A 26,273-nucleotide genomic window follows, 5' to 3' on the forward strand; every position below is an offset into this window, starting at 1 on the left:
CGCTATTATTCTCGTACCGACGTAGCACAACCGAGCAAAAGAAGGAGGCCAGAGGATAAGTGGTCAAAGCGCCATTGAATGGGCTCTCTCTCTTTGATCAGTCTTCCCCTTTGGTCTGTTTACCAAGTATAAAGCGCTACTCAAAAGTTTTGGGTAGCACTGGCGTGGTTGGATACTGAGTACACTCATTGGCCGCGGCTAGACTGTGTGTGTGACTGTGTGTGTACTCGTGTGTATTTACAATAAGTGTGGGAAACTGAAGCCTTACATTCCAGCCCTGCTCGGGTGCGGAGAGGTCACACTACTTGGTGGCGAGAGACCTGGAGAGAAACGTAGGATCAAACGTGGTAGGATCATGGATCAGTGCAAACTCTACCTGTTCTGTCTTCTAGCACTAGCAGGCCACTGGCGGCCTATTGGTACAGGTACGTTCGCCAATAGACACATAACTTTCCCACGCTCTTGTGTAGGCTGAAATCATCTTAAATACATTTCGCACCTTCACGTCCGCCGCTGGAATTGACATCATCTATCCTATTTTATAGGAACGTATAACAGTGGTTGTTCCTATATGTCTTGTTGTTGTATCTTTTGCTGTTACGCCTGCTATTTTCTTTTGTTTATGATCACTGGCACCAAACAGAAACTGAGCTTGGTCGGCGAGAAGTTTACACGTGCATTACATCAGTAGTATCTATAGCTAGAAAGCATCACAAAATAACAATTGATTAAAGGTACTTGATTACAATTGTTTGATTTGACCATGTGTGAGAAAGTGGTGTTCATAATGAACTTGGGTCAAAATATTCGTAAAAGCCCTCTGACACTATACAAGCCTGAAGAAGAGCTCTGACAAAACACCAGGACGTACACGACGCTAAGAAACCCACCGAGCACCATAGAAAAACATTACCCCTAGCATTAGCAATGCGACCCTCCTTATTATGTGGTGTTCCCATTTCAGCCTGAGCTATATGGATGTTCCTATTATAATTATGCATATAAAAAAAAGTGAATATACAAAGCAAAAGAGGGAGTTTGTTATACATGGAAATAGCTACATGATATACATGTATGGGATTGATAGCTATACAAAGATAGGTAGATAAATAGGCCTATTGTTTTTTTTTTATTATGATAATCATATCTTTCGTTTATTGGTACTAACGGGCATGGACCACTTCCTTGATTACACAAAGACTAAACAACAGCGGAGGTTGCAGGGCACAACTTTCAACAGAATAAGGCATTTTACATTAACATAAAAGAAATGAATAATTACATGCACAGATACAAAATTCACGCATGTTGATACATACATGGAGAGAAGCAATTATAGATAGGCAGATAGATTGATTAATAGATAGGTAGATAGAGAAGTAGATAGATAGGTAGACAGATGTAGATAGATGGATAGATAGATAGATAGATAGATAGATAGATAGATAGATAGATAGATAGATAGATAGATAGATAGATAGATAGATAGATAGATAGATATAGATAGATAGATAGATAGATAGATAGATAGATAGATAGATAGATAGATAGATAGATAGACAGATAGATAGATAGGTAGGTAGGTAGATAGATAGATAGATGGATGGGTAGGCAGGTAGATAGATAGCTAAAATGACGTAAAGTTTGTCTGTTGGTTTGGTGTAGAGATATCAACAACAAAACAAAAAAAAACTGCTGGCGCTAATGCAAGGACAGAGTGTCTATATAATGAGACAATGTGTCACATTTGGCTTCCGATCATTTGAGTGGTATGCGTCGCGAAGGCAGCTTTCTTTTGTTTTCTCTTCTCAAACTTTATTGTTCGACGGGTTGTTGGTTGGTATGTAAGATTTATTTTTGTTTTTGTTTTCTTTTCTCTTTTGTTTGTTTGTTTGTGGAGGTATATGTTTGACTCGCATATCCTTCTAATACGTCCATCGCTTCGAAGAATACTATACTCGTTGATGAGAATATATTCGGTTTCGATATGACCAATATCCGATTTAAAGTTTACTGCCTATATACAGGGTCAGTGCGTATTCACTCAACCAGAATAGATCACCAGGCCTTTTAACAAACCGGAAATATATTCCAGCTTTGGTCAGGGCGCTTTCTCTACCTGTAACTGGTAGAGTGTTAATTTTTATCCTAAACCAGTTTGGAGTGCGTTGACATTTTCATTTAAGCATGAATGTCTTATCTATATCTACAATCCGTTTTTGTTATTGGGTTTGTCCCCCCAAAACGGGTTGGCCTGATTTTCCTCACCTACAGCCACTCTCACACCTTCTCATCGCCTCGCCCGATTTGGGACGTCCTCTTTCCTAAAACAACATAGAATTTTGCTATATTCTTGGAGCATTTTTTAGCTTCATTTAGCCTTTGGTGCAGGCATTATATTCATCTCTTTGCTCATAAAGATATTTATGTCTATTTGTACATTATGCTCCTGCATTCATCCGTTCATTTATTCGACACTCTCTGTTTCCAACTGTACTCCACGTATGGTGCAGCTGATATTCTTCCGAACTTGCAATATTGTTATCAAGGTTACCTCCTTCCTGTTTGGAATCACAAGTCATGCAACTTTGTACAGCTGAGCCAAGATTTACTATTGCCCTGACTAAAATGTTTGCACGTTATGCATTGTATAACGCATTCCGGGTTTGTGCCTTTGCATGTATCACAATCAAGCTCGGTTCTTCAAGAGTATTTTGCAGGCTAGAATTTCGGAGGTTGAGATAAGAGAGTCAACTTCACAAGCTCTTGACGTTACTCTCTTGAAGAAAGCATGGCTTGGATATAAGTAGGGACTTTTACGGGCTAAAATCCCTCCCCTCTGCTCACTGTTTCATTCTGGCGTATTTTCGATGACTTCGTAAGTTGGTGTTATGTAACGATGTCAACAAAAGTAACAGGGTCAATCCATAACCGCTACGGATCAGGCGGTAGCGGTCAACGCCATCCCCCTCATTATAAAGCCAAAGAAAGGCTAATGAATACTTCTAAGTTTCGCGCGGTTTGTATACATCGTGGTCAGCTAGTGTGTTTACTTAGGCTTTGCTCAAGACGCAACTATTGATTTATTCCTGAACGGGAAAGAACGGCAGTACGCAGCGTGACAACCTTTTGGCCCAACTGTTCGTATGCAATATCGAGTAGTTTTATGAAGGCTTGCAGCCGCTTTGGTCAACAGATAATTCAAAACACTGCTGATGATACAATGTTACTCGTGTCAACTCTACTAAGTTATTCCCTTTTCATTCGAATGTCATCTTCATTATTGGGATACTACTGGTCAGTTCGTTGCATCCCAGGGAATTATACAAATCATGATTGTTCGTAATATCTTTAATGTAGTGTTCTTTAAAGGACAAGTTCACCTTCATATACATGTGGATTGAGTGAATGCAGCAATATTAGTAGAACACATCAGTGAAAGTTTGAGGAAAATCAGGGAACCCGTTCAAAAATTATGAATTTTTGAAGTTTTTGTGCAATCACCGCTGAATGAGAAGAGTACTGCAGCGTATGATGTCACATGAGTACAACGATGTAAGGAAAATATAAAGAGAATTTCACAAAATTTTATCTTTTAAAAAAAAGTACACATTCCCTTGACTCGTTACTGACATATGTTATAGGTAATATTATTCCCCCTGCCTTTAGAAAGAGGCAAGTCAAGTGCTCTTTTATTATGCGAAAAAAAGTGAAAATATGTTAAATTTTCTTTACATTTTCTTTATACGGTTTTACTCATATGACATCACAAGCTGTAGTAGTCTCCTCATCTAGCAGTTTCAACACAAACATTTTAAAAATTCATAACTTTTGCATAGATTGTCTAATTTTCCTCAAACCTTCGCTGATGTGTTCTACTAATATTGCTGCATTCTCTCAATCCTCATGTTTATGAAGTTGAACTTGTCCTTTAAGGCGATGCGTAGGACACCTTTCTGCTTTCTGCACTTGGGGGTAGTATTATATTACTGAGGTAACTCATAACTTTTGACGATACTGCATGAGACGATAGTTAATAGGAAATTATTTAAGTCTGTGACAATTTGAAAGCATTCCTTTTCTATATAGAACTTGTATACATGTACATCATAATACACATACGCACACACGCACATATCTCTATGTAAAGAAACGTGCTATATAGTATGTCTTTCACGCGGCAAGGAATGTTGCCATAATATTTGCTGACCGCAGAAGCTACAGTCGACCTTTGTCACTGAAAAAGATGTTTACCATCAGTCCGAGCATGTAAAGTAAGAACGGAATTCTAAGTCCTTCAGTTCCTTGTATGTATTGTCGTCGAGACAATAAATGATGCAATGTTTAATCTCTTCAAGTCTTCATTCAGGGTTTGTTTTGTTTCTGTTTTGTGGTTATATTTAAGCAGCATGGCCAGCAGACGTATTATAGGGCAAAAGGTTCTTTGACCGTTAGCTAGATAAAAATGGAAAAGGATCGGGTTCTATTTCTCACGGTGATTACATAGATCCCCTGTAATCACCTTTGAAAGTAAGTCCACTTCGTATTGGAATCAAATTCAATAAATTGCTCCTGTAAAAAGACGAATGACCCGTGAAGACTCGATTATCCTCTGAAGTGATAGCTCCATGGTGATAGTAATTTGTACTGAACTGCTCCGTTGAAAAGGAAATAAACAGCATTGTAAACTCTAGACTTTAACTTTCCGGAACCGCCTTTTTGTCCGATTGTAACTGACAGAACGTCCACTGCATGTTGTGTAACGTGATTTAAGTCTTTATTTGTCAAATTTGGAATGTGTTTTCTCTTCACAGATAAACAGTTTTGCTTTGCCCCCCCCCCCCCCCCACGCAGGCCATACTGTACGTAGCATGTGAATTTGCGCATGTTATAGTTGTAGCAATTTGCGTACTCTGCACCAACTAAACAGTGTTGTAAAAAGATATGAGTACCCTTCTGTCTGTTATACAATTCATTCTACGTATTAGTCAGAATGAAAATAAATTTCATCTTCTTTCCTTTGTTTCGTTTCACTTTGCACTTTAACGTGACAGAAGCATCTCGTAAATAATGTGTATTTGAGATCATATCTAGCAAAGTTACATCACAATGAACATGTATTTTAATCATGTTCGCAGATTGTTAAAGAGTACGCTGCTATTCATCATGACGTACAGGATTTTAATAATTTGAAAATGATAAATGGTAAAAAGTGTTTACATTCTTGTTATCAATCGTTGTAGACATAAACGCAACCATACATTTTGATAATAACGTTACTGATAATATTTTAGAATGATAGAAAAGTGAGGATTATAATGATGACGATGATGATAGCGATGATGATGATGATGATGATGATGATGACAATGATGATGATGATGATGATGATGATGATGATGATGATGATGATTTTACAGACGATGTTGATGATGATTGTGTTAATGAGAAGAAGAAAATATTTTAAAAACTATAGAAGTCCTTGACCGTGGATAGATAGGCGATTCTTAACGACGAATAACGTCTGGAGTGAGACTACGGCACAGCTAGCCATGCCCATGCCACGCCCAATTGTCGATGTGATAACACCGGTCCCACAATAGTGGAATGCCGATTGACTGACCCGAAGGAGCTTGAGTACTATACTTGAATAACAAAAAAAAAAAAAAGAAGAATTGTTTCCTCAGCGTTTGACGTGTTCACACTGAAGATTTTGTGTCTACTCCTCTATTATATTCGTCACTTGTTTGTGTTCAAGTGACGAATATAATATTCGTCACTTGACTTACTTATTCGTCACTTAACTGATTGTGTTCTTATGAGAATCTTTTTCAGCTCTTCAATGGCCACTTTTTTAATCTACAAGTTTATCACATTGATTTCCCTCAAATTGTCATAAGTAAATGCAAAATTTTACAGTTCAGACTGTGTGCTCGCGTTTCACCGGCTATATCTTGTATTGTGTACTTTGCGTTTGATATTCTCTTTTGTTTTTTGTTTTTTACGTAGGAGCATTATCTTCAATACTGCGATGTCATAATGAATATATAGATAAATGAATAGATACACACACACACACACAAATGTATATATATATATATATATATATATATATATATATATATATATATATATGTATGTATATATATAAATATAATTATACATTCCCCTAAACTTTGATAAATCATCAAACGAATGAAATAACGAATATAGATGGCAAAACTGTTGCAGAAAGAGAGAGAGAGAGGGAGAGAAGAGAAGGGGGGAGATCATTAGAGGATAATGATAGTGTGTTCCTGTCTTCACCTGCAAGATTTATACTTTTTCTACCAATGAATACGTTGCCCGAAATACAGAGATTTCAATGCCAGGTTTGTGCCAGCCAGTATCAACACAGTGCGGGGTTAAAAGTCATGAATAGGAAGGCAGGTGAGTGCCGACATGGCTTGGGGGTCATGTACATTAACTTAACCGCTGTTTTTTGGCTTTGTTCCCGTGTAAAGAGAAGGAGAGAGAGATAGATATTAAAAAAAAATTAAAAAAAATCTCTTACAATGTACACCAAAATTGGTTTGCCTAGTAATCTCGGTGCTGTAACCTATTTCCGTACATTGATGGCGACTCGTCTAGACATTTTTCTCCTCTTGACTATAGAACCTGTTTGACAACATTTCGTATTACGATCTTATAATAATTTTCCCCAACATGGCTTTGGAAGCAGAGTAGATGTGGGGAAGTTGCCATAGCAACATAATGGGTACAGGGAGGTAGCAGGCTGTGTCAAGGAGGTACTACATGATAATTGTCTAAGGCGAGCGAAGGATTATACCGCTTTCTTGGCATAACATGTATAAGTTCTAAGTGAACGAAATTAAGTTTCTTCAGTGGTAATAAACGCATCGCTCAGGTGGTCTGCTTCCTAATACAAGGTGCATCTCAAAACACAGCAACAACAAGAGCAATAATGACGACAACAACAGCAATAAAAACAACATCAGCAGCAACAATGACAACAACAACAAAGCAAAGCAACATAGACATGCAAACTGCAAACAAGCGATTTAGATTCAAATAGTATTTCCCCCCTTTATGCAGTTTGATGGTAGGAATGGAAATTTATTGGTAATGGTTAGAAATAACGGTTATATACATCTGTTGATGATGATGATGTTGTTGTTGTTGTTGTTGTTGTTGTTGTTGTTGTTGTTGTTGTTGTTGTTGTTGTTGTTGTTGTTGTTGTTGTTGTTGTTGTTTAAGTCGAACAAGAACCAGGCAAGCTTGCGGGTGTTCAGGAACAACATTCATTGCTCGAATATAATGTGTAGAATAATGCTATAACATATCAAGCCCAACGATCATTTTGGAGTATTGGCCTTTGTAATTATTATGACGTTGTGGTCAAGTGTGAACGCCTCCTCTCGTTTCACGCATCGTTGAGCTGGTCAGAGCGATTCGTAAAGGGTGGGCTCAGTGTGCTCTTCCAATCATGGGAAAAGAGCTTGGTAAAGAATCGCCTCTGGTTTTATGAATGGGTAAAGGAATGTGGTACTACACTGTATCTATAGAGTACTGAGAGTATACACACTATAACACAGTGACTGGCTTTGTATTGTGTAGAGGTCATACCAGGGAGGTGGAAGAGAGACTTTCCACCTCCCTGGTCATACCATGGAGGTACTACACTACCTCAATGGTCATACATTAGCTACTTGATGTACGTGGATAGTGTCTGGATTGTGGAAAGCGTGGAGCTATGTCAAGCTCCATGATGTGAGGCGATTACGAAATGCTGCGTATTAATATACAGAGCGTCCATAGCGATCCAATACAATGTTTAACTATAAAATATATGTGAAACTCCGTAGGCCTACATTACATTATCTTCTTGGTATAATTATTTTGTTGTGACGTTACAAATTGCTGCAATTTTTTGTATCTAGAAACTCAATTCACTGAAATACATTGAAATTAATTACTTTATTATAAAATGACGTGCATTTACTGCATTTACGTGACACACCCATTATATTTGGTTAAAATTTCTCCTCTGAGAAATGATCGTATACATACAAATTTTTCTCAATACTACAAATTGCACCATTTCTGCCTGAATAGTAAAGGAATACCCCCAGATTTCGTTCAGACAAAAAAGCACATATGTATATGATAGGCATATTATACCTATATTATCTCTCTTACTTTTTTGACTATGAATCTACTAAATGTGTGAAATGACAATGATGTATTACTCAATAGGTAATGTAGGCCTACAAATTCCAATAGAAACTATGTTTTATATGTATATGTACTGTATATAATATAGGCCTAGACACATTCGGTGTCCTATATGACTGTGTGTATATGCCCTATCTATTGTATGATTACATATGTGTGTGTGTGTGTGTTTGTGTGTGTGTGTGTGTGTGTGTGTGCGAACGAAATTGATAATGTTAGAAGTATTTGTTATGTGTAAGAACTGCTTAAAAGCAACAACAACAAAAAGTATGTGACATGATGTGGATGATATAGGGTGGTTCAGTGTTGACAGTCCATACATGTTATACAGGGAGGTGACAGGCAGTGCAGTGCATTGTCTTCATGCTCTCGCCCTTCTATCCGTATTGCCAAAACTACTTCCGGTGTACGAAGGATAACTTCCTGTCAATGTGTTCACAGTTGGCAAAGAAAAAAAAAAGAACAGAGAATAGAAAAGTACGCACCGTGTTATTACCCCTATTAATCTCAACCGATATCCACACAATGTGTGTATAATAGCTAAGAGAAGTGAATGGGTTCAAGGGTCAAATCATGTAAAGTGATGTACCTCGAGAGAGAATCAACTTAGCATGTCTTCTTCTTTCTTTTTTTTTTTCATCCTTAATGTTCGCAAAACCAAAACCTCTTACAGGCCCTACGTGTGAACGTGTAGACTCCATAAGGCAAGATAAAATATACACGCTGTTGCTTTAATACCGCTAGTGTATACATTCACTCCATACAATCTTGACAGGGCTGGAGGAAAGAAAGGAAATTAGTCGCCAATGTCAAAACATTACTGGCTTTTTTAATCCACTTTGTTCATGACAAGTATATTTGGATCAATGTCGAATCTCTTACAGTCGGGTAAATGCCCTCAGTCTCCATCAATTTCATTTATTTTCATCTGCTCTTTCTTCGATTCTTCTATTCTTCGATTAGTAGTGGTAGAAGTAGAGAAACAACAGTAGTAGTAGAAGTAGTAGCAGCAGTAGAAGATGTAGTAGTATTGTAGAATATAGCAGTGGTAGTAGTAGTAGTGGTAGTAGTAGTAGTAGTAGTAGTAGTAGTAGTAGTAGTAGTAGTAGTAGTAGTAGTAGTAGTAGTAGTAGTAGTAGTAATAGAAGTAGTAGAAGTTGTAGAAGTAGTAGTACTACACATAGTATGGAAGTCGTAGTCAATCATTCATAGTTTTAGTGGTAGTTGTAAATGCAGCAGCACCTGCAGTCGTAATACTGAGCAAGTGTAAACATGTCGAGAGTGTCATATATAATTATGATTCCCTTCCAACCGTTTACAAACGACGAATCTGTAAAATTGGCACGGGGAAGCCGATATTTTTCATACTTGTCAGATTATGTTTTCATACACCTTGACAGTGAAGTGTGTATATTTGCATGTAGAGTTTGTATTGGTATGTGTGTGCGGGTGTAAACATTGGTGTATCTCTGTGTGTTTCTTCGTACAGGTAGTATTATGGTTTGCTTAACGTCATAACATTACTAATGATCATAATGATATTCGCGGGCCGAGGCAATCTCGTGAGCGATTTTCAACTAATTATTTATTTCATGGTAGTTATCGAGCAAAATTGTATAAGCTCATGTGACCATTACATAAAAAGATAGAGATGGGGAATTTTTCCCAAGAAGCAGTGTCATTATATCCCGAAGACAAACTGGAAGAAAAATGGATTTGATAAATATCCGATGAGGATGTTCAACCTAAAAACAAAGAAGTTTCCAAAGCCTTGGTAACAACAGTAATAATAACATACCGCTCATGATATAGCATAATTTTTTTCAAATACCTTCCCTACTTGGGAAAAGAAAATCTTGCTTCACCAACCAAAATAATGGGGAATTTTTTTCTTGCGGATTTGTGTACATGCATGTAGGCAGAGTACTTTCATTGGCTACTTTGTCATTGACACCACGCTGAAAGTAGTCTATCAGCAAAGATAGTGCTTTGCTTTCTATCTCTCTGTGTCTTTCGATGACAGTGAAACAATGCGACCAAGAGATGTGGAAGTTGCGACCGATAACCGTTTTCCGGTGACGTCACGTTGTTAAACCACTTACACTTGACAAATTAATTACAGTAGCTGTCACTTTAAGAATTGACCCATATCAATAGGTTACCCGCACTGAACAGGATTGGTTTAATGTTCCCCATTGCCCCAGCGTGCAGTTTCGTCCAATGAATAAATCTTATATGATGATATCATGATATAATGGCATATGGTATCATAGTAGTTGGTTTTAGTTTCAGGCGTGTGGTGATCGATGTCATGTGGTATCCCTTACCGTAAGGTGTATCCCCACTTTCAGTTCAAGTTGACTTTATTCTTTATCTGAAGCAAACTATTATTAAACGGTAAGAGATTGGTTAAAAGAAAAGTTTAAATTTTCCATGTTAACCACTGACCAATGGTATTGATTCCAACTAAATAAATGCGAATAGGTAATGAAGTTGTTACCCTAGAACTTATCCTTGCTTTGTACTAAAATGTTGGAAAATATCCTCTTTTGATCAATAATTTAGCCAAATATTGAGAGACAAATAAAGCAATTAGGGAACCTACATCGTCCCCCTGTAGTATACTAATTCTCTTTCACATATCTTTGACAGGGTGGATCCCACCCGCGCATGCTCAGACGTAGTCAGAAAACATGGGCAATAACGCGTTCACTGCGGCTGTAAGGCCATGCAATGACAAATAATTGTAGCTTAGCATTTTGAGTCCACGTCAACAGCATGTAGCACCTGTGCAAGAATGTACTGTCAATGCATTCTTTTTTATCGTAAAAGCGACGGCAAAATCCATTGTTAGTTCTCAGAGTTGAAATCATAGAACCCCGAACGATTAGTCATTTATGTCGGCAGTATTGTCAGTATTATTGATCAGACTGTCTCAGGTTAATTTGAATTTTCCCAGTGATCAGTTTTGTATAATAAATGAAGGTAAGGTGATTGTCGAACACATGCCGTGGATCTACATACAGCTGAAGAACATCTTAAAATAGCAATTCCATATTGATATAATTGTGTCATAATTAAAAGTAGCTGAGGTTGAAAGTTGTCGAAACCACAACGATGCTACAAGAAGTGAATGAACTAGGGTAACTAAAGATCCACGCTAATTTCACGAGACGCTCTTACAATGGATTTCTGGAACCGAAACTAGCCGTAGACTGCTCGGTACCACTATAGCATGTTTATGAAATCATAATCCAATATGTGTCTTAGGGAAATGTATCGTAACCAGCCCAATGATATATGTGTGTGTAGTGACATCAAAAGTGAATCTAAACTTCGAAATATCACGTATTAGAGAGGATAGTTTGACTAGGAATTGCACATTCGTGAAGTAATCGAAGCTATCGATACAGTTAAAGGGAAAGTATACTTTCATCAAGTCTGCATGTTCAGTACAGTTGAAAACGTGTATTGTTCCTTAGTTGTAAATGATTTGATATATTCTATTTGTTTTTGTAGATGTATCTTTATTAAACGTTGTGATATAGTTGGAAGTATATGTAAGGCGTATCTTAATGCCTGATAATAATGATGATGATGATGAATATAATAATACTAATGTTAATTATTATCATTATTATCATCATTATTATTATTATTAATGATAAAAATGATAACGATGATGATAATAATAATAATAATAATAATAATAATAATAATAATAATAATAATAATAATAATAATAATAATAATAATAATAATAAATAGTATTGATAATTGTTGTTGTCAGCGATAAGTTTGAAAACTCAGTGCATTCAGATTAACAGAGCAGCGAAAGCTTCTTTGTGAATATTAAGATATTAAGGGGAAATGGAGGGTTTAGACATTTTAGAAGTCTGTATAATCATACCTTCGCGAAACAGTGATGTTACGTCACAATGTCACAAATGCAAATGAGATGGGATGATACGATCTTGCCGCACGAATTTCACATTCACTTGCACACGTAATGCTTAATTAACCTATCTTTCTTTCGTCTTTGAAATGAATGAATGAAAAACGAATAATTGTGTGATGCGCACCAAATGAGTGTTGTGTTGTAATAGTCTCGCCAACAAAGGGGGTTGTAATTACTAACTTATCGACCAAGACTTTTCTTCTTCATGTTCTTTTTTTTTTTTTTTTTTTGAGGAGGGAATGATATTTTTCATTACAACCAATGGCGGAAGAGTGGTGTGGTGTCGTGGTGACAAAATTATTGTCGAATTCACCCATCGGCAGTCTGTAATGTGGTCTCAACAGGTCTGAGGACGAAATAAAATATATATTTAAATTTCCTTTTAATGGGGTCATCCCACGAGACTGACACTCGAGAGTCATACAGCCAACGAATTCGACATTTAAAAAGATCCATCTCTCATACAGCCCACGAGTTATCCATCCCGTGAGTCCGACACTGGGCAAACAAGGTCCATGAGTTCGACACCAGGTAAAAACAGCCCATGAGTTCGACATTACAACACGGGCTTCATGTGTTGGTCTCGTAAGGCCCGAATTCACGAAGGTGGTACAAATGAAACCATGGTTTAAACCATGGACAAAAACCATGGAGCGCCAAGTGTCGCATGGAATATTTCGTTACGAAATTGGTCATTTTGTCGACAAAATGACCGTTTCGTTAACAAAATTATCATTTCGTGGACGAACTGTTCATTTAGTTATAAAATGTTGTCATTTCGTTACAAAATAATCATTTCATCGATGAAATGACTGATTTCATAACGAAATATTCCATGCGACACTTGGCGCTCCATGGTTTTTGTCCATGGTTTAAACCATGGTTTCATTTGTACCACCTTCGTGAATTCGGGCCTCACGAATTCACGAAGGTGGTACAAATGAAACCATGGTTTAAACCATGGACAAAAACCATGGAGCACCAAGTGTCGCACGGAATATTTCGTTAGGAAATTGGTTATTCTGTCGACAAAATTACCGTTTCGTTAAAGAAAATTTTCATTTCGTGGACGAAATGTTCATTAATTAGTTACAAAATGTTGTCATTTCGTTACAAAATAATCATTTTATCGACGAAATGACTGATTTCGTAACAAAATATTCCATGCGACACTTGGCGCTCCATGGTTTTTGTCCATTGTTTAAACCATGGTTTCGTTTGTACCACCTTCGTGAATTCGGGCCATTCTGGCTAGAATTTTCCCCAGACTTTCCCGATTTGCCCCCCCCCCCCCCCAATACTTACCCGGATACAACAAGCACACACACACATTAGATTTCAGAGCCAGACGCAAGCCTCCCTGAAAAAATGGAATGCAGTAGGACCCTGTCTCTCTAATTTCTGTACAAAGAACATTGAAAGCCTCCCTCTCATTTGGAAATCTGATTTGCCTATAGTGAGATGCATGTCATACTATTAGGAAGCCTTCTGGAGTTATCGCCCTGACTTTATTATGTGAATATTGGCAGCCTTTCATACATACACACACATTACATTCATCATGAATCGACACTGGCGGTGGCCAGGTGATCCGGTGGCCCGGGGCCACTGAAAATTGATGCCGGGCCAACAAACTTCCAAGAAGGTTATCTTTTGGTGGCCCGATCGGGCACTGAAGTTCAAAATGAATTATTGTTTCCTTTTATTTCGGGCCAATATGATTCTTTTACGGGCCACCAAAATTTAAGATTGAAAGAGTTTAGTGGCCCGAACAGGTAACCACGAGAAAGAAGCAAGTGTCTTGTCCTGCATACATACTTACCCACATACATACATAAACATCTGGTGTTTTTGTTAAATATTGCCTGCTTCCTTTCATGTGATGCGAGTCATGGTCAGGTCTCGAAAACCTTTCTTTTTTCAGGAATTCCTGAAGGAGAAATTCAATAATACTATGATATTATGATACGCAGTGCTTGTTTCATTTTCAGCTCACATGGGTAAAGATATATTTCTCTCGTTTATGTGTTTTGTATTGTTTTGTTTGTTTGGTTTGGTTTGGTTTGGTTTTATCAAGTTTTCAGGTGGAACGAGGGGTGTCAATTCGAGAATACAATAGTAGGATTACAGTTTCGGTGCCAAAGAAACGCTGTGTTTTGTCTATTCAAAATACTGGGATACTTTCCAAAGTATCCTTATTCTCTTTCGATCACTCTATGAAGTTCAAATGTTTTAAGTGTCATGTGCTACTATAAAGAATGACTTACAGCCAAGTCTCTTTCATTTTGTTGGAGGGGAATAGGAAGTGGGATGGGAGCAGATAATATCACATACAGCAGTAAACATGGTGTTTGGCTTCCCAATGCTGATGTAACGCATCGGGATTGTGGTTAAAAAAAAAGTTTTGTAGTGCATTGACACAAAGCGTTGTACATTTTTTTTTTAAAGCCTCCACCTCTTAAAGGTAAAGTTGTTATGCTTTTCGGTTGTCCGTCTCTGCATTCGTTTGTCCCTTCGCCACAGGTCACACCAGCCAAACGTCCAAGAAGAAAAAAAAAAGCAAATATAACCTTCCTTTCGTAGGTTTTTATAATACTTGACCCAAGTATATACTCTAAATAAGGTTTAGAAAAGCTAATTATGTTGGGCCAAATTCACGAGGAGAATATTCTATTTCAAATGTCTCTAATGTATGAAAATTAACAAACTCTAACAAAGCTTTTTTTTTCTGGCTTTTTTTTTCTGACAGCTAGAGGAGATACGCAAAGAAAATACAATTTAACTGATAACATGAACAAAATGTATTAAATTGTCTTGAAATGATAACGGTGAAAGGGCAAGTTCAGGTCAAAGGTCAACTTATAGTGAAAAAACAGAAGCATTTAGCCATATAACTCCAGCTGTGAACGGTCAACGATATCAAAATTTGTACGACGCCTGGAAATAAATCGAAATCTATTCGCATGAAAGTTAAGATGAAAGACTAAAGGTCAAAATTAATCATACTTAAGACCTGTAAGATGTTTAAAAAAAAAAATCGCAGTCCAGACATGAGGTCCAAAAGAAATTGCAAGTGGTGATATTATTTACTATATAATAGGGAGAGAGGTAAGTGAAGTATTATGCTTGAAATGACAGTGGCATAGTGGTAATAAGACTTGTAAGCGGCTGACACCATCATCTATTTAACCTCATTTGCATATGTAATTGTATTTGTCATCACTTACTTTGCTTAAGCTTCTCATTTTCGGTCCGATTATTATCGAAAATATTCCGTTTTTGTAATATTTGATGTCACGGTAACAAGCGGCAGGGGACAGAACATCCCTGTTTTAAATTGAAAGTCTATGCTATAAAAGGGAAAATGAAGAGGACACAAAGATGATTCCTTAAATAAAAAAAAAAAAATTAAAAAAAAAAAACCCTGTTACAGTTAAACTGCAACTCAGTGAAAAAGTTTAGGTATTACACATTACATTAGAAAAGAAAGAACAGAGTACATTTTATTGAACGAAAAGACCAAAATTCATGACTAACAGACAAGTAGCGTACCTTTGACTCCAACCCCCCCCCCAAAAAAAAAACTATAATGTTTTAGTAGCAAATTAATAATCATAAAAACTGATATTGCTTTTTGATGTTATTCCAGCATGAGAAAATTTGTCCTTTAATCATTCCTTCGTCAGTTGTTCGTTATTTTTGTCTTCTTCTCATCTGCCTGTCCCTAAAGCGCTCGGGGCACGGACCACGATAACGACACAGCCTGAGGTCACGGCGGTCGAGGGCGGCAACGTCGTACTGACGTGCACGTACGCGCCGAGGACGTCGTCGGCCGAGTTTGGGTATCTGACGTGGTCGAAGGACAACCAACGTGTCGCCACGTACGAGTGTGGCGAGACGTGCGAGGTGTCGTGGCCGGACGCTACTCCCAGGGAGCGCTACGACCTCAGCGTCGATAGGTCGTTCAGCGGGAACTTGACCATCTACGGCGTCGATCTCGACGACGAAGCCGTCTATTCGTGTTCACTGTTCACCAGTGACCTCGTGTTATTGTCCAGCGACACACAGCTTACAGTAAATGGTAAGAAGCAAAAAAAATTAAAAAAAATAAATAAATCTTTAGATATGTTTAAAATCTGAAATTACTGTTCTTTAGTATCAATGGCTTCATACATTTTGGTGCAACATATACAGGAAACTTTTCATAACTAGTATCATTTTTTTTTATCTTCTTCACGCCAGGTAGGCCTACACGAATATTGAATGTTACAAATCTGCGCCATCAATTTACATAACTTTGCACTATCTGCCTCCAGTCATACCCTTTTCAACAAGCGCAGTCGTGTGACACCAAATAAGCAGTACTGATTTCTCATCAATTAATCTGACATTTCTCTTTTTTATTTCTAAATTTTGACTGCAATTAATATCTTAATGATGTGACCTACAAGTATATATTATTGAGGGGGAGAGAGACGCCCAGAAGAATGTGACGTCAATGCTTGCACGCCTTGATCTCGATCTCCCGTCAGTACATTGTCATGGAAATTTGAAGATACCGGCTGCAAATTGCCATGGTCATGCAGAGACCTTCATCGAGCTGGTCACAAATCAATGAAATGGGAGATTACCTGCAATGGTGCTTTTACAGCGTTAACCAAAATGTAAAGAACCTCTAGTTAAGTTCTCAATTTTCCTCAGGAAATCCTCCGTCATCGGAAGTTCTTTTTACCCCTTTCATTTGTGTACTTTCAAAGTTTTGATGTTTCTGGAAATGAAACAAAAAATTAAAAATAAGAAGAATAAACAGATTGTCATATCCCGCTTGGGGAAGACAAGATTGTTCCTTCTTCAATGTCATGTGGTTTTCTTGCGCTCCCGAGCGAAGCCACTGTAGTCGACTTTGCTCGATCATTATTTGGTTAGTGACATTAAAACGACGCAATTAACCTGTGACCGTTTTTCATTCATTGCACAGGCACTCTATATCACCTTGCATTATTACTATATTTACAACCTGTTTAAACAGTTACGGGTAGTAGGTGTAGACGGCGTAAAATAAACAGACATATAGGGAAAGAATAAGAGGGAGAAATAGGGGGAGAAGGGCTAGAACAGGCAAAGTTATCGTGATTATGGCATTATTGACTTGGATATACTCACAAGGTTTATGGTTTGTTATGTTGCATTCTGATGTAATACAAAGTTATTTGAAGTTTATTTGGTTTTTTTTATTTGCGATATGGATTCCAGACCGGCTGAAAATCAAATTGAAAAGAAAGAGCAAAATTTTACAAGTACACCAGTGAAAAATTAACGGAAATTTGATAACAATTATGGAAGTTTTGAAATTGTGAAATTGCGCTTATTTTCACAGAAGAGTTCTTGAACAGTGAATAACTGAATCTGAATGTGCGAAAAGTAAGCTGTTGCGTCACAGCTGGCCAGATTTCTAGTATTTTGTTGAAACCCAATTGTGCCCCACTCTCAAATCCTAGCATACGTCAGACCAGGGAGGTGGGAAGAGACTGATGATTATCTTTAAGTTATTCACCCAGGAATAACATTATGTTTTACATTTCTATATAGCAGCATTACAGAAGAATTTAATTTTGTTCGTCATTTTCTATGACAGGCATAAATTGAAAAATTATTTCAAGGTGATAACATCATCATTTGCATATATATACCATCCGTTCGGGGGGGGGGGGGTTGGCCAAAAAAGAAAAAAAAAAGATAAAAAGCGCATCTTTCAGATTTCGTATACTACAATGTATCTTCCTCACCTTTAATCTGACCTTGATCAAATTTTCACTGCTTTGCTTGTGAAATTTTACTCTTTCTTTTCAGATTAACTTGAAACTGGTCTAGAATTCTCCTGATACTCATATGATTTACCACGGAATATCAAATGAAAATGACAACAATCGATAACAATATGAACTCAATCAGACTCTACTTAATTCAAACTCAAATAAAGAGAGTGGGCATAATATTACTGTAAGACTTTTGTTTTCTTTAATCTAGCATTCTGCAGTCGTGTCTGCCAACTGCCTGTACACCATAATATGGGACTCATCATGCCCAGCCCCTAGACTTGCAGCAGTAGAACGAAGCGTGTCTTAATTACTGGCTGTAGTTAACATCCTGATGACGTTCGAATCGAATGTTTGGACAGCATGTCTAAAGCACAATACGTGAATTATATGACATACCGCGTTGGGGCTGTACCGAGATAACCCATCTTTCGCATATTTTGCTTGCGCAGTCCCATATTTACTCATGCCCTTTTAAGTAAGGCTTCACTCAGTAACAAGGAACAGCAGATGAAAACGTCAGAGGACTATTCACTTTTTAGCCTCTCACGACAGACGTTTTAGGGTAGCTGTGAATTCTTCTTCCATGTTTGACCGAGCATCATAAACATGAGTTCACACAAGTTGTGGAGACGTTCCATTTGATTTAGATGCAAGTAGGTAAATTGAAGGGTATGCAATGGCTGGTAAGATTACCATACCCTCATCAGCGACACCAGATCCCTACACACACATCACTTTTTAGGTGTTCTAGCAAACAGTAATTGGGTCTATTAAGGCTATACGTGAAACCAAGGAGCTGTTAAGTAAGTTTGAAGGACTGGTCCTTTGCGAAACATGTTGTTAGGAACAGCAGTAGATAACATAACCCATCCCTCTCCCACTCTCTCTCTCTCTCTCTCTTTCTCTCTCTCTGCTGCTCTCTCCCTCTCTTTCTCTCCCTCTCTTTCTGTCTCTCTCCCTCCCTTTCGTAGTCTCCATTTTTGCTTACTCATTTTGCAGAACGTTCCAGGATTTACATTAGGTCTACATTTCTGCTATGATTATCACCCCTATGATTATTGTCCCCACTAAGATTATCCTTGACTATGATAATCAATCGAATCTAAGAGATAACGGGAAAGACAGGGAAGAGGAAAGAGATAAAAAGAATTAGATGATGATGATGATGATGATGATGATGATGATGATGATGATGATGATGATGATGATTGACTTCTTTTGCAGCATTTCCCCAAAACTGGTAGGGATGCTGCTATCAAAATGATTGTTGCTATAGTAACAGTTTGTCCATACGTCCAACGCCATCGCACAAAATGAGGTGTAAATCTTTAGAAGCATTCCTTTACGTGCGAGATATAATTGGCACCAAACGCCATAATGTCACATGATATAATCCGAACTGCCACGCCCAACTGCGGTTGCGAAGAAAGAAAAAGTAATACAAACAAACAAACGAACAAATCAAGAAACAAACAGCCCTTTAGGGCTTTCTTTTTTTCAATTGCAGTTGTTTTTATGTGGAATTCCCTGACACTTAGTCATAATTATCTTTGTGTGACTTTACTCGGAAAACGATTTTAGCTCTGTCATTACAAATTGACATGTGAGGCTTTTATTTCTGTAGGCCAGCGAAGTTCCGTAAACACTCCCTCGGACTTTGAATCGGAGTGCGTGTAAGAAGTCACCAACTTTAGGTGTCCATTGCGAAATTGTAGTCTCCATAGATGCCGTCTTAAATTATTGTTCCATATCATGCCTGCGTCGAATCGTCACCTCCTATCATGCCTATATACGAATGTGCTCATGTTTGGACCAATTCGCTTCCCGTGCTATAAAGTCTGATTCGAAACCTGCAAGACTAAACCCCCTCCCTGTGTCAGAACACGCATGTTCCTTCAGACAATTTTAGCGTGAGCGTTTCCAGGAATTGATAAGACTCTGATACGTAATTTTCAAATCTTGTTCCTCACCTCGTTGAATTGTACGAAACATAATAATAATGTTTATTTACTAATGTTTCTTTTTAATGGGCCCCTTGCAAAACATTATTTATACATATTGCCTCTTTTTGAAGGGACAGCTTCCTCCAAAAGTGACCTTTGTCTCTTGTGAGGCTCGTTTGATTCATTCTCGATTTTGATTGGTGCGAAAGTTGTCATTTTTATTTCTGTGTGATATGTTTTTTTCTTCGCCGCTTTCAGTCCCCCCTCGCGGAGTGGTTATCTCCGACTACTGGGCCAACGACTACGAAAACAACTCGAGCGTCCAAGTCCAAGTTGGCCAATCGTATCAGCTCCGATGCGCGATAATATCGCCCGTCAAGCCCGGTGTGACGATCACGTGGGAATCGGACGGTATCGATATCAGCATGAGCGACCAGGTTGACGTGGCGACTCCGAGCGATAGCCCACTCATATCGTCTTCTCGGGTCGTGGAGGTTACGCCCACGATGGGGGATGCGGATAAAACTCTTCGTTGCCTAGCATCGCATCCCAGTTCTGGCATAATAATTTCATCCACCGTTCGGCTTGACGTGCAAGGTTGATTACCGTTCGAAACATTTTCATATTATTTTATGATAATCATGCTCATGAAATGACAGAATCATATGATAATACATTGCCGGTGTGTGTGTGTGTGTGTATGGGGGAGGGGGGCGCTGTTGCATATAGTGGATAAGACTCCCGACTCTCCATCGGAGAACCCGAGTTCGAATCTAGCCCAGTGCTTACGTCCTCGGACAAGACGTCTTTACCCACTATGTCCCTCTCGACCCAGGTGTATAAAGGGTTATCTGGCAACGCTAGGGTAATAATAATGGCTGGGCCCTCTGGTAGAGCAGTGGCAACACTGAAGAGGCTAAGATCTTATTGTTATTACTATTTTACTGATTTGAATCCCATAGTGTGCCCATCATCGGTGGTAGTTCACGAGTGCCCGACTTCGGTAACTGCCGGAGATTCGGCGACACTCGGCTGCCGCTCGGCAGCAACTTCACCCCCTCCGAATCTCTACTGGTTGTACGACGGTGTTTCGATGAGCAACCGAACAGACGAATTTTCCTCGGGAACTGCCGAAGACGGATCGAGCCTGCTCACGTACACGAGACGCTTTGAAAAGCAAGACTTCGGCAAGGAGTTTGTCTGCTGCATAGAGAGAACATCTATGTGCGACCAGCTCTGCTCAGATCCCTGTCGGCCAAATGTTAAATGTAAGGGAATGCCAAGAGCAATGCAAAGAGCACTTTCGTATTTAATGTTGCCCAAAAATGTGCTGAATATTTTCAATCTTTCGCTATCTGTGCTGCCCAGCAAAGCATTGAACATTCCGGTGACCTCATATACATTATTTTTTTCTAAAGTTGATGTTCATAATGAAACCTGAATTCTGCATGTGTATAGGCTTTCCTGTTTTCCGTCCATTTTAAAAAGAGACATTCATTTCAGTTTGAGCACATATACTGGGTAATGATACATTAACATGATTATGAAATCTTCTACTCTCTAAAACGGCAACTCTTGCGTGCATTGGCAGATCCCCCGTCCAATCTAGCGGTAAATTCCAGCCAGCCGCTCTCGGCCGTGACTGAGGGGACGCGGAATCTGGACGTGACGGAGGGAACGCGGAACGTCGAGATGACGTGCTGGGCGGACGGTAATCCCATGAGCCCGGACAACATTCGCTGGGTGCGCGTCGACGAAGCGGGACACGCCGAGGGCAGCTCGCGCAACACTCTACGGTTCGACAGGGTCAGTCGGTCCGACGCGGGTCTCTACCGCTGCACAGTGGACAACGGCGTCGGACCCAGCAGCTCAGTTCACACCAAGATCCTCGTGCACCGTAAGTGGCAAAGCTTCTTTAGGTTATTTTACTTGATTGGGGCTGGTTAATCTATGTAATAAAGTTTGCAAAGACGGAACGGATAGCTCCACGCTCAGCTCATGCACACATTTGGAAATCCCTATAAAGCTTAAAGAATAAGTTCACCCAAATATTACATGTGTGGATTGAGTAAATGCAGCAATGTTAGTAGAACATATCCATGGAAGCTTTAGGAAAACATGACAATCCGTTCAAAAGTCATGATTTTTTAAGTTTCCATGCCGCTATCATTGGATGAAAAGTCTACAACAATGTGTGACGTCACTGTAGACAGCGATATAAAGAAAATTCAAACAGAATTTACATGTTGTCTTATTCTTAGCAAAATGAAAGAGCACTTGACTTACCTCTTTCAGAAAGCAGGGTGAAGGATATTACGCTCTAAATGTTTAACAAGTTGAGGGAATGTGTACTTTTCCTTTAAAAAAAATTGTGGAATTCTCTTTATATTTTCATTATGTTGTCCTATGGTGACGTCACAAAATGTTGTCTTCTCATCCAGTGATAGCGGCATTGAAACTTTAAGTATTCTTTTGAACCGACTGTCCGATTTTCCTCAAACTTTACTGATATGTTCTACTAATATTGCTGCATTCACTCAAGCCACACATATATTTGTTAAAGCATGTCCTTTAAAGGAGACTTCCGGATGATTTTCAGACTTTTACATGTAAAGAACTATAAATTGGTTATACTAGGTACAGAGTTTCAGATTTTATAGTGACTGGGAGGAGGAAAAGGAATATTTTCAAAATTTATAACAAATCACAATGAACAAGGATGATGACATGGCAGCCTCACTATAAGAATGCATGAGTAGGGGCTCAAGGAAGCAGAACAAAAGAAGAAAGCATGCATAAATTCCACACAGGTGAACTTAGCACGTGGTATTGTAATAGTGTTACATTGCTACATTTCTGAAATATGTGAGGCTCCTATGTCATCATCACTGTTCAGTGTAATTTGTTTTTGGTTTTTCAGAGTATTGATTTCTCTGCTCAAGGACCACAATAAATTCCACAAATCTATACATGTAGCTGTTGATTTATGTACCCCATGATGTGAAATTATGAAAATCGTCTGGAATGCCCCTTTAATCAAATCTCTCTCTCTCGTGCACTTTCACTTCGGGTCATTTTTTCTTAACCCTGCTGATTGGGTTCAACGTCCTCACAGCGGAAGTGATCGCCACTCCCTGGTTTATGCACAAGAAAGATTTTTTTTTCTTTCAAATGTCAATTCCTTTCATTTCTGTTTTCTCCCGGGTACATTTTGTGATATTGCACTTTTTTATTATAACATGATCCCCAATGTATTGTCTTTAAAAATTCCGCAACGAGTCAGCCAGTCTCTGTTGAATGAATGAAAGAAAGAAACACGAGTGTCTGGTTCAGATAAGGTGAATATGTGGCAGTGTCACAAAGCAAGGCATAGAGGTATTTTCTTCATACGCTGTATACATTCAGACAGACAGATCGACACCTTCCCACTGACACAAAATCATTATAATCTTACAAACACCTTTCTAATATAATGGTTCCTTTACTAGAATATAAAAATAGCCATTCTGTCCTGCGCTGCTATACCTACCAATGTCCGTCCGTACCTTGCAAAATGTATACACGCGAAGCAAGATCTATTAACACTCAAGAGCCACCTAGACAAACTTCCGCACCACCATTGTGCACGTGAAAAGCCTCCTTCCCGTTCATGTTTGTACAATGTTCTCAATTCCATACCCTGTTTCCACCGGTGAACGCCCTCAGCCATTTCTTCCCTTGCAAAGAGTCATATTATTTCCCTTTCCCGATACACAGCCCATCCCATCTTCATTACCTTTTATCAACATTAGCGTTCCGTACTCATTTCAGGGTCGTCCCCTGTTTCAGACCCAATTATCACTGGAAATAGGACAAGCTGGCTAATGCTAGTTTAGACAGGTGTTACTTTGTTCGCACTTTCGTTTCAGGATAGAATAAAGTAGATAAAATATAGACTAGTATCAGTCGCTATTCTGTGAAGGCTGTTATATCATGTGACTGACATCCATTTCTGCAATTCACACTGTCATGAACTGGCGGAAGTACGATCCTTTCGTTTTGTTTTTAACCTGCTTGCCCATGTAAAAGAGCAATGAAGTGGTGAAACAATGGAATTTGAAATCATACGTTCTATTCTGCGGGTTCTGTATAGGGCAATTGTTTACTCCAGACCCTTCCCCTAACCTTAACCCTAATCCTAATCCTGAACCTAATCCTAACCCTAGCCCTAATCTTTACTCTGACCATATCACCAACCAGTATTTAGCTGGGGGTAATTGTCCTCGGGGGGAGCAACTTCAGAATTTTCATTGATAAAAACGTTATGTCTTTATCATCATTGATAGTATTATCAATATTATTATCAACATTATTACTATCATCCTCATCACTATTATCACTTTATGACACTTTTTTTTTGTAACAGAAAGGATTTTAAGGGTATTTATTTCTCGTTGGCCATTAATGTCCTTGCACTCAATTGCAACGCGTGCTTTTTCTCTGCTCAGATGCTCCAAACGTGACGAACGAGGGTCGCTCCCGTGTCCATGGCAATGAAGGGGACGCCACCACGCTGAACTGTGTTGCGGAGGCGTACCCAAAACCCACCATCACGTGGTACAGTCCCGATAATCGGACGAAGGGAGGATCGGAGGTCATGACATCGATACTGCGCCAGACCGATTACTCCATACTAGTATCGAGCCTGCTGCACATCAGCAATATCGATCCCGCCGAGAACTACGGAGATTATCGATGCGAGGCTCGCAACGATAACGGGGTCGCTATCAGCGTGATCAAGCTCAGTGGAATAAGTGAGTTGGAGTTGTGACGTGTTGGCATTAAATTGTCTCCTCTAACTATTGCCAGTGCATTGCCTTAAACAAGTCATTTTTTGTTTGTTGGTTGGGTTTTTTAAGTTTCATAACTTTCCAAGTGCATACAAGATAGTCTGTAATTAATGATGTCTGTTTATGCTTGTCGGAATATACTCTTGAGCGTAGTGAGTTTTTATCCACGATAAAGACAAAAAAAAAGTGAACAAACAAAGGGCTTATATATTCAAGGATGGTTTCACACAATCATCTTTGTTCCCTTCATATATTTTTCCTTTTACAGCCAAGCCATCTCCACCATTGTCCGTAAGCATCGATACGTCCCGAACTACATCAAAATCACTCACTGTCGACTGGGTGGCTGGGTACAATGGGGGCGCCCTCCAGTCTTTCACGGTGAAGGCGTGTATGAGAAGAGAATGCATCGTCTACTCCAACATCTCGGGCAGTCACTTCGAGATCGTCCGCCTGCGACCGTTCACAAGATACCAAGTGATGGTCAAGGCCGTCAACGATTTCGGAGAGAGCGATTACACTACCGGACATGTAACCTCCACTGCACGTAAGTGAAGTCACTGTCGGCGAAGCGATCCCTATATGTACATCTCGCTTTGTTTCAACAGGGGGTGCATGTCACGAGCATGACATTCACGAGTCATACTGCCCACAAAGTCATATTATTGCCCACAAATTGTATTGCCCATCACGGGTTGTACAGCTCACGAGTTATACAACCCATGAACTATGCGCTAAGTACTAGTAAGCAGGGTCCACGAGCTTGACATCAGCTAAAATAGGCCCACGACCTATACGATCCTAGAGCCCTAGACGCGCAACAGACTAACAAAAAAAGGAAGAAAAAAACGCCCACGAGACAAACACTAGGCGAATAAATCTCACGAGCTTGACATTACATCGTGGAGATTAATTTCGTAGTATCGAGCTCGTGAGCCTCATTCTGCTAGTGTCGAACTCGTTGGTCTTTGTCAAGATAAAATTATATAACGTCTATATAGCTCACAGGCCTGTTTTACACTGTATGGTGTCTAGCCCGTGGGATATATAGGATTATTACTAGTGGGTGTATATCACAGATGGATCTTTTTTTGCATTGTCTAACTCGTGGACCGTATGACTCGTGGGTGTCTAGCTCGTGGGATGACCCCACAACATGCCTATATGGCGCTCAGAAGTTCAGTTTTTTCTCTTCTTGTTATGGGGAAAAAGATTATGAGAAAAATTAGAGAAAAGTCTGTGTAACTAATTTTAGCGAGCAACCATTTTCATAATAGTTAATGGCTGAGAGGCTAATATTGCGTTTGAAAACAAAATGCAATGGCATATCGAGCTTGGGGATTTTCTACTGGACAATGTTTCATAGATTTGCTAACACCAAGACAAAACATTTTCCTGCCTCAGTGTGAATTACAACCTGTATCTTATTTAGAATATAATTCCACAGCTAAAGATCAAATGATAATCCATAATGGCTTAGGGCCCGTCA

At 39.0% G+C, this 26,273-nt stretch overlaps 1 protein-coding gene across 1 annotated transcript in view; it reads left to right on the top strand.

The window, feature by feature from the left end:
• Window positions 1–318: 318 nt before the first annotated feature.
• The window catches only part of LOC140229689 (nephrin-like), a 31,915-nt gene continuing 5,960 nt past the window's right edge, over window positions 319–26,273 (top strand). Inside the window, exons 1-7 of the mRNA XM_072309931.1 lie at window positions 319–425; window positions 15,924–16,274; window positions 20,214–20,552; window positions 20,918–21,223; window positions 21,547–21,852; window positions 24,443–24,748; window positions 25,053–25,331. Coding sequence (XP_072166032.1) covers window positions 356–425; window positions 15,924–16,274; window positions 20,214–20,552; window positions 20,918–21,223; window positions 21,547–21,852; window positions 24,443–24,748; window positions 25,053–25,331 — 1,957 coding nt within the window. The 5' untranslated portion in view covers window positions 319–355. The remainder of the gene's footprint in view (window positions 426–15,923; window positions 16,275–20,213; window positions 20,553–20,917; window positions 21,224–21,546; window positions 21,853–24,442; window positions 24,749–25,052; window positions 25,332–26,273) is intronic.

This window comes from Diadema setosum, chromosome 6 (assembly GCF_964275005.1).
Source record: "Diadema setosum chromosome 6, eeDiaSeto1, whole genome shotgun sequence".
NCBI classification, from domain to species: domain Eukaryota; kingdom Metazoa; phylum Echinodermata; class Echinoidea; order Diadematoida; family Diadematidae; genus Diadema; species Diadema setosum.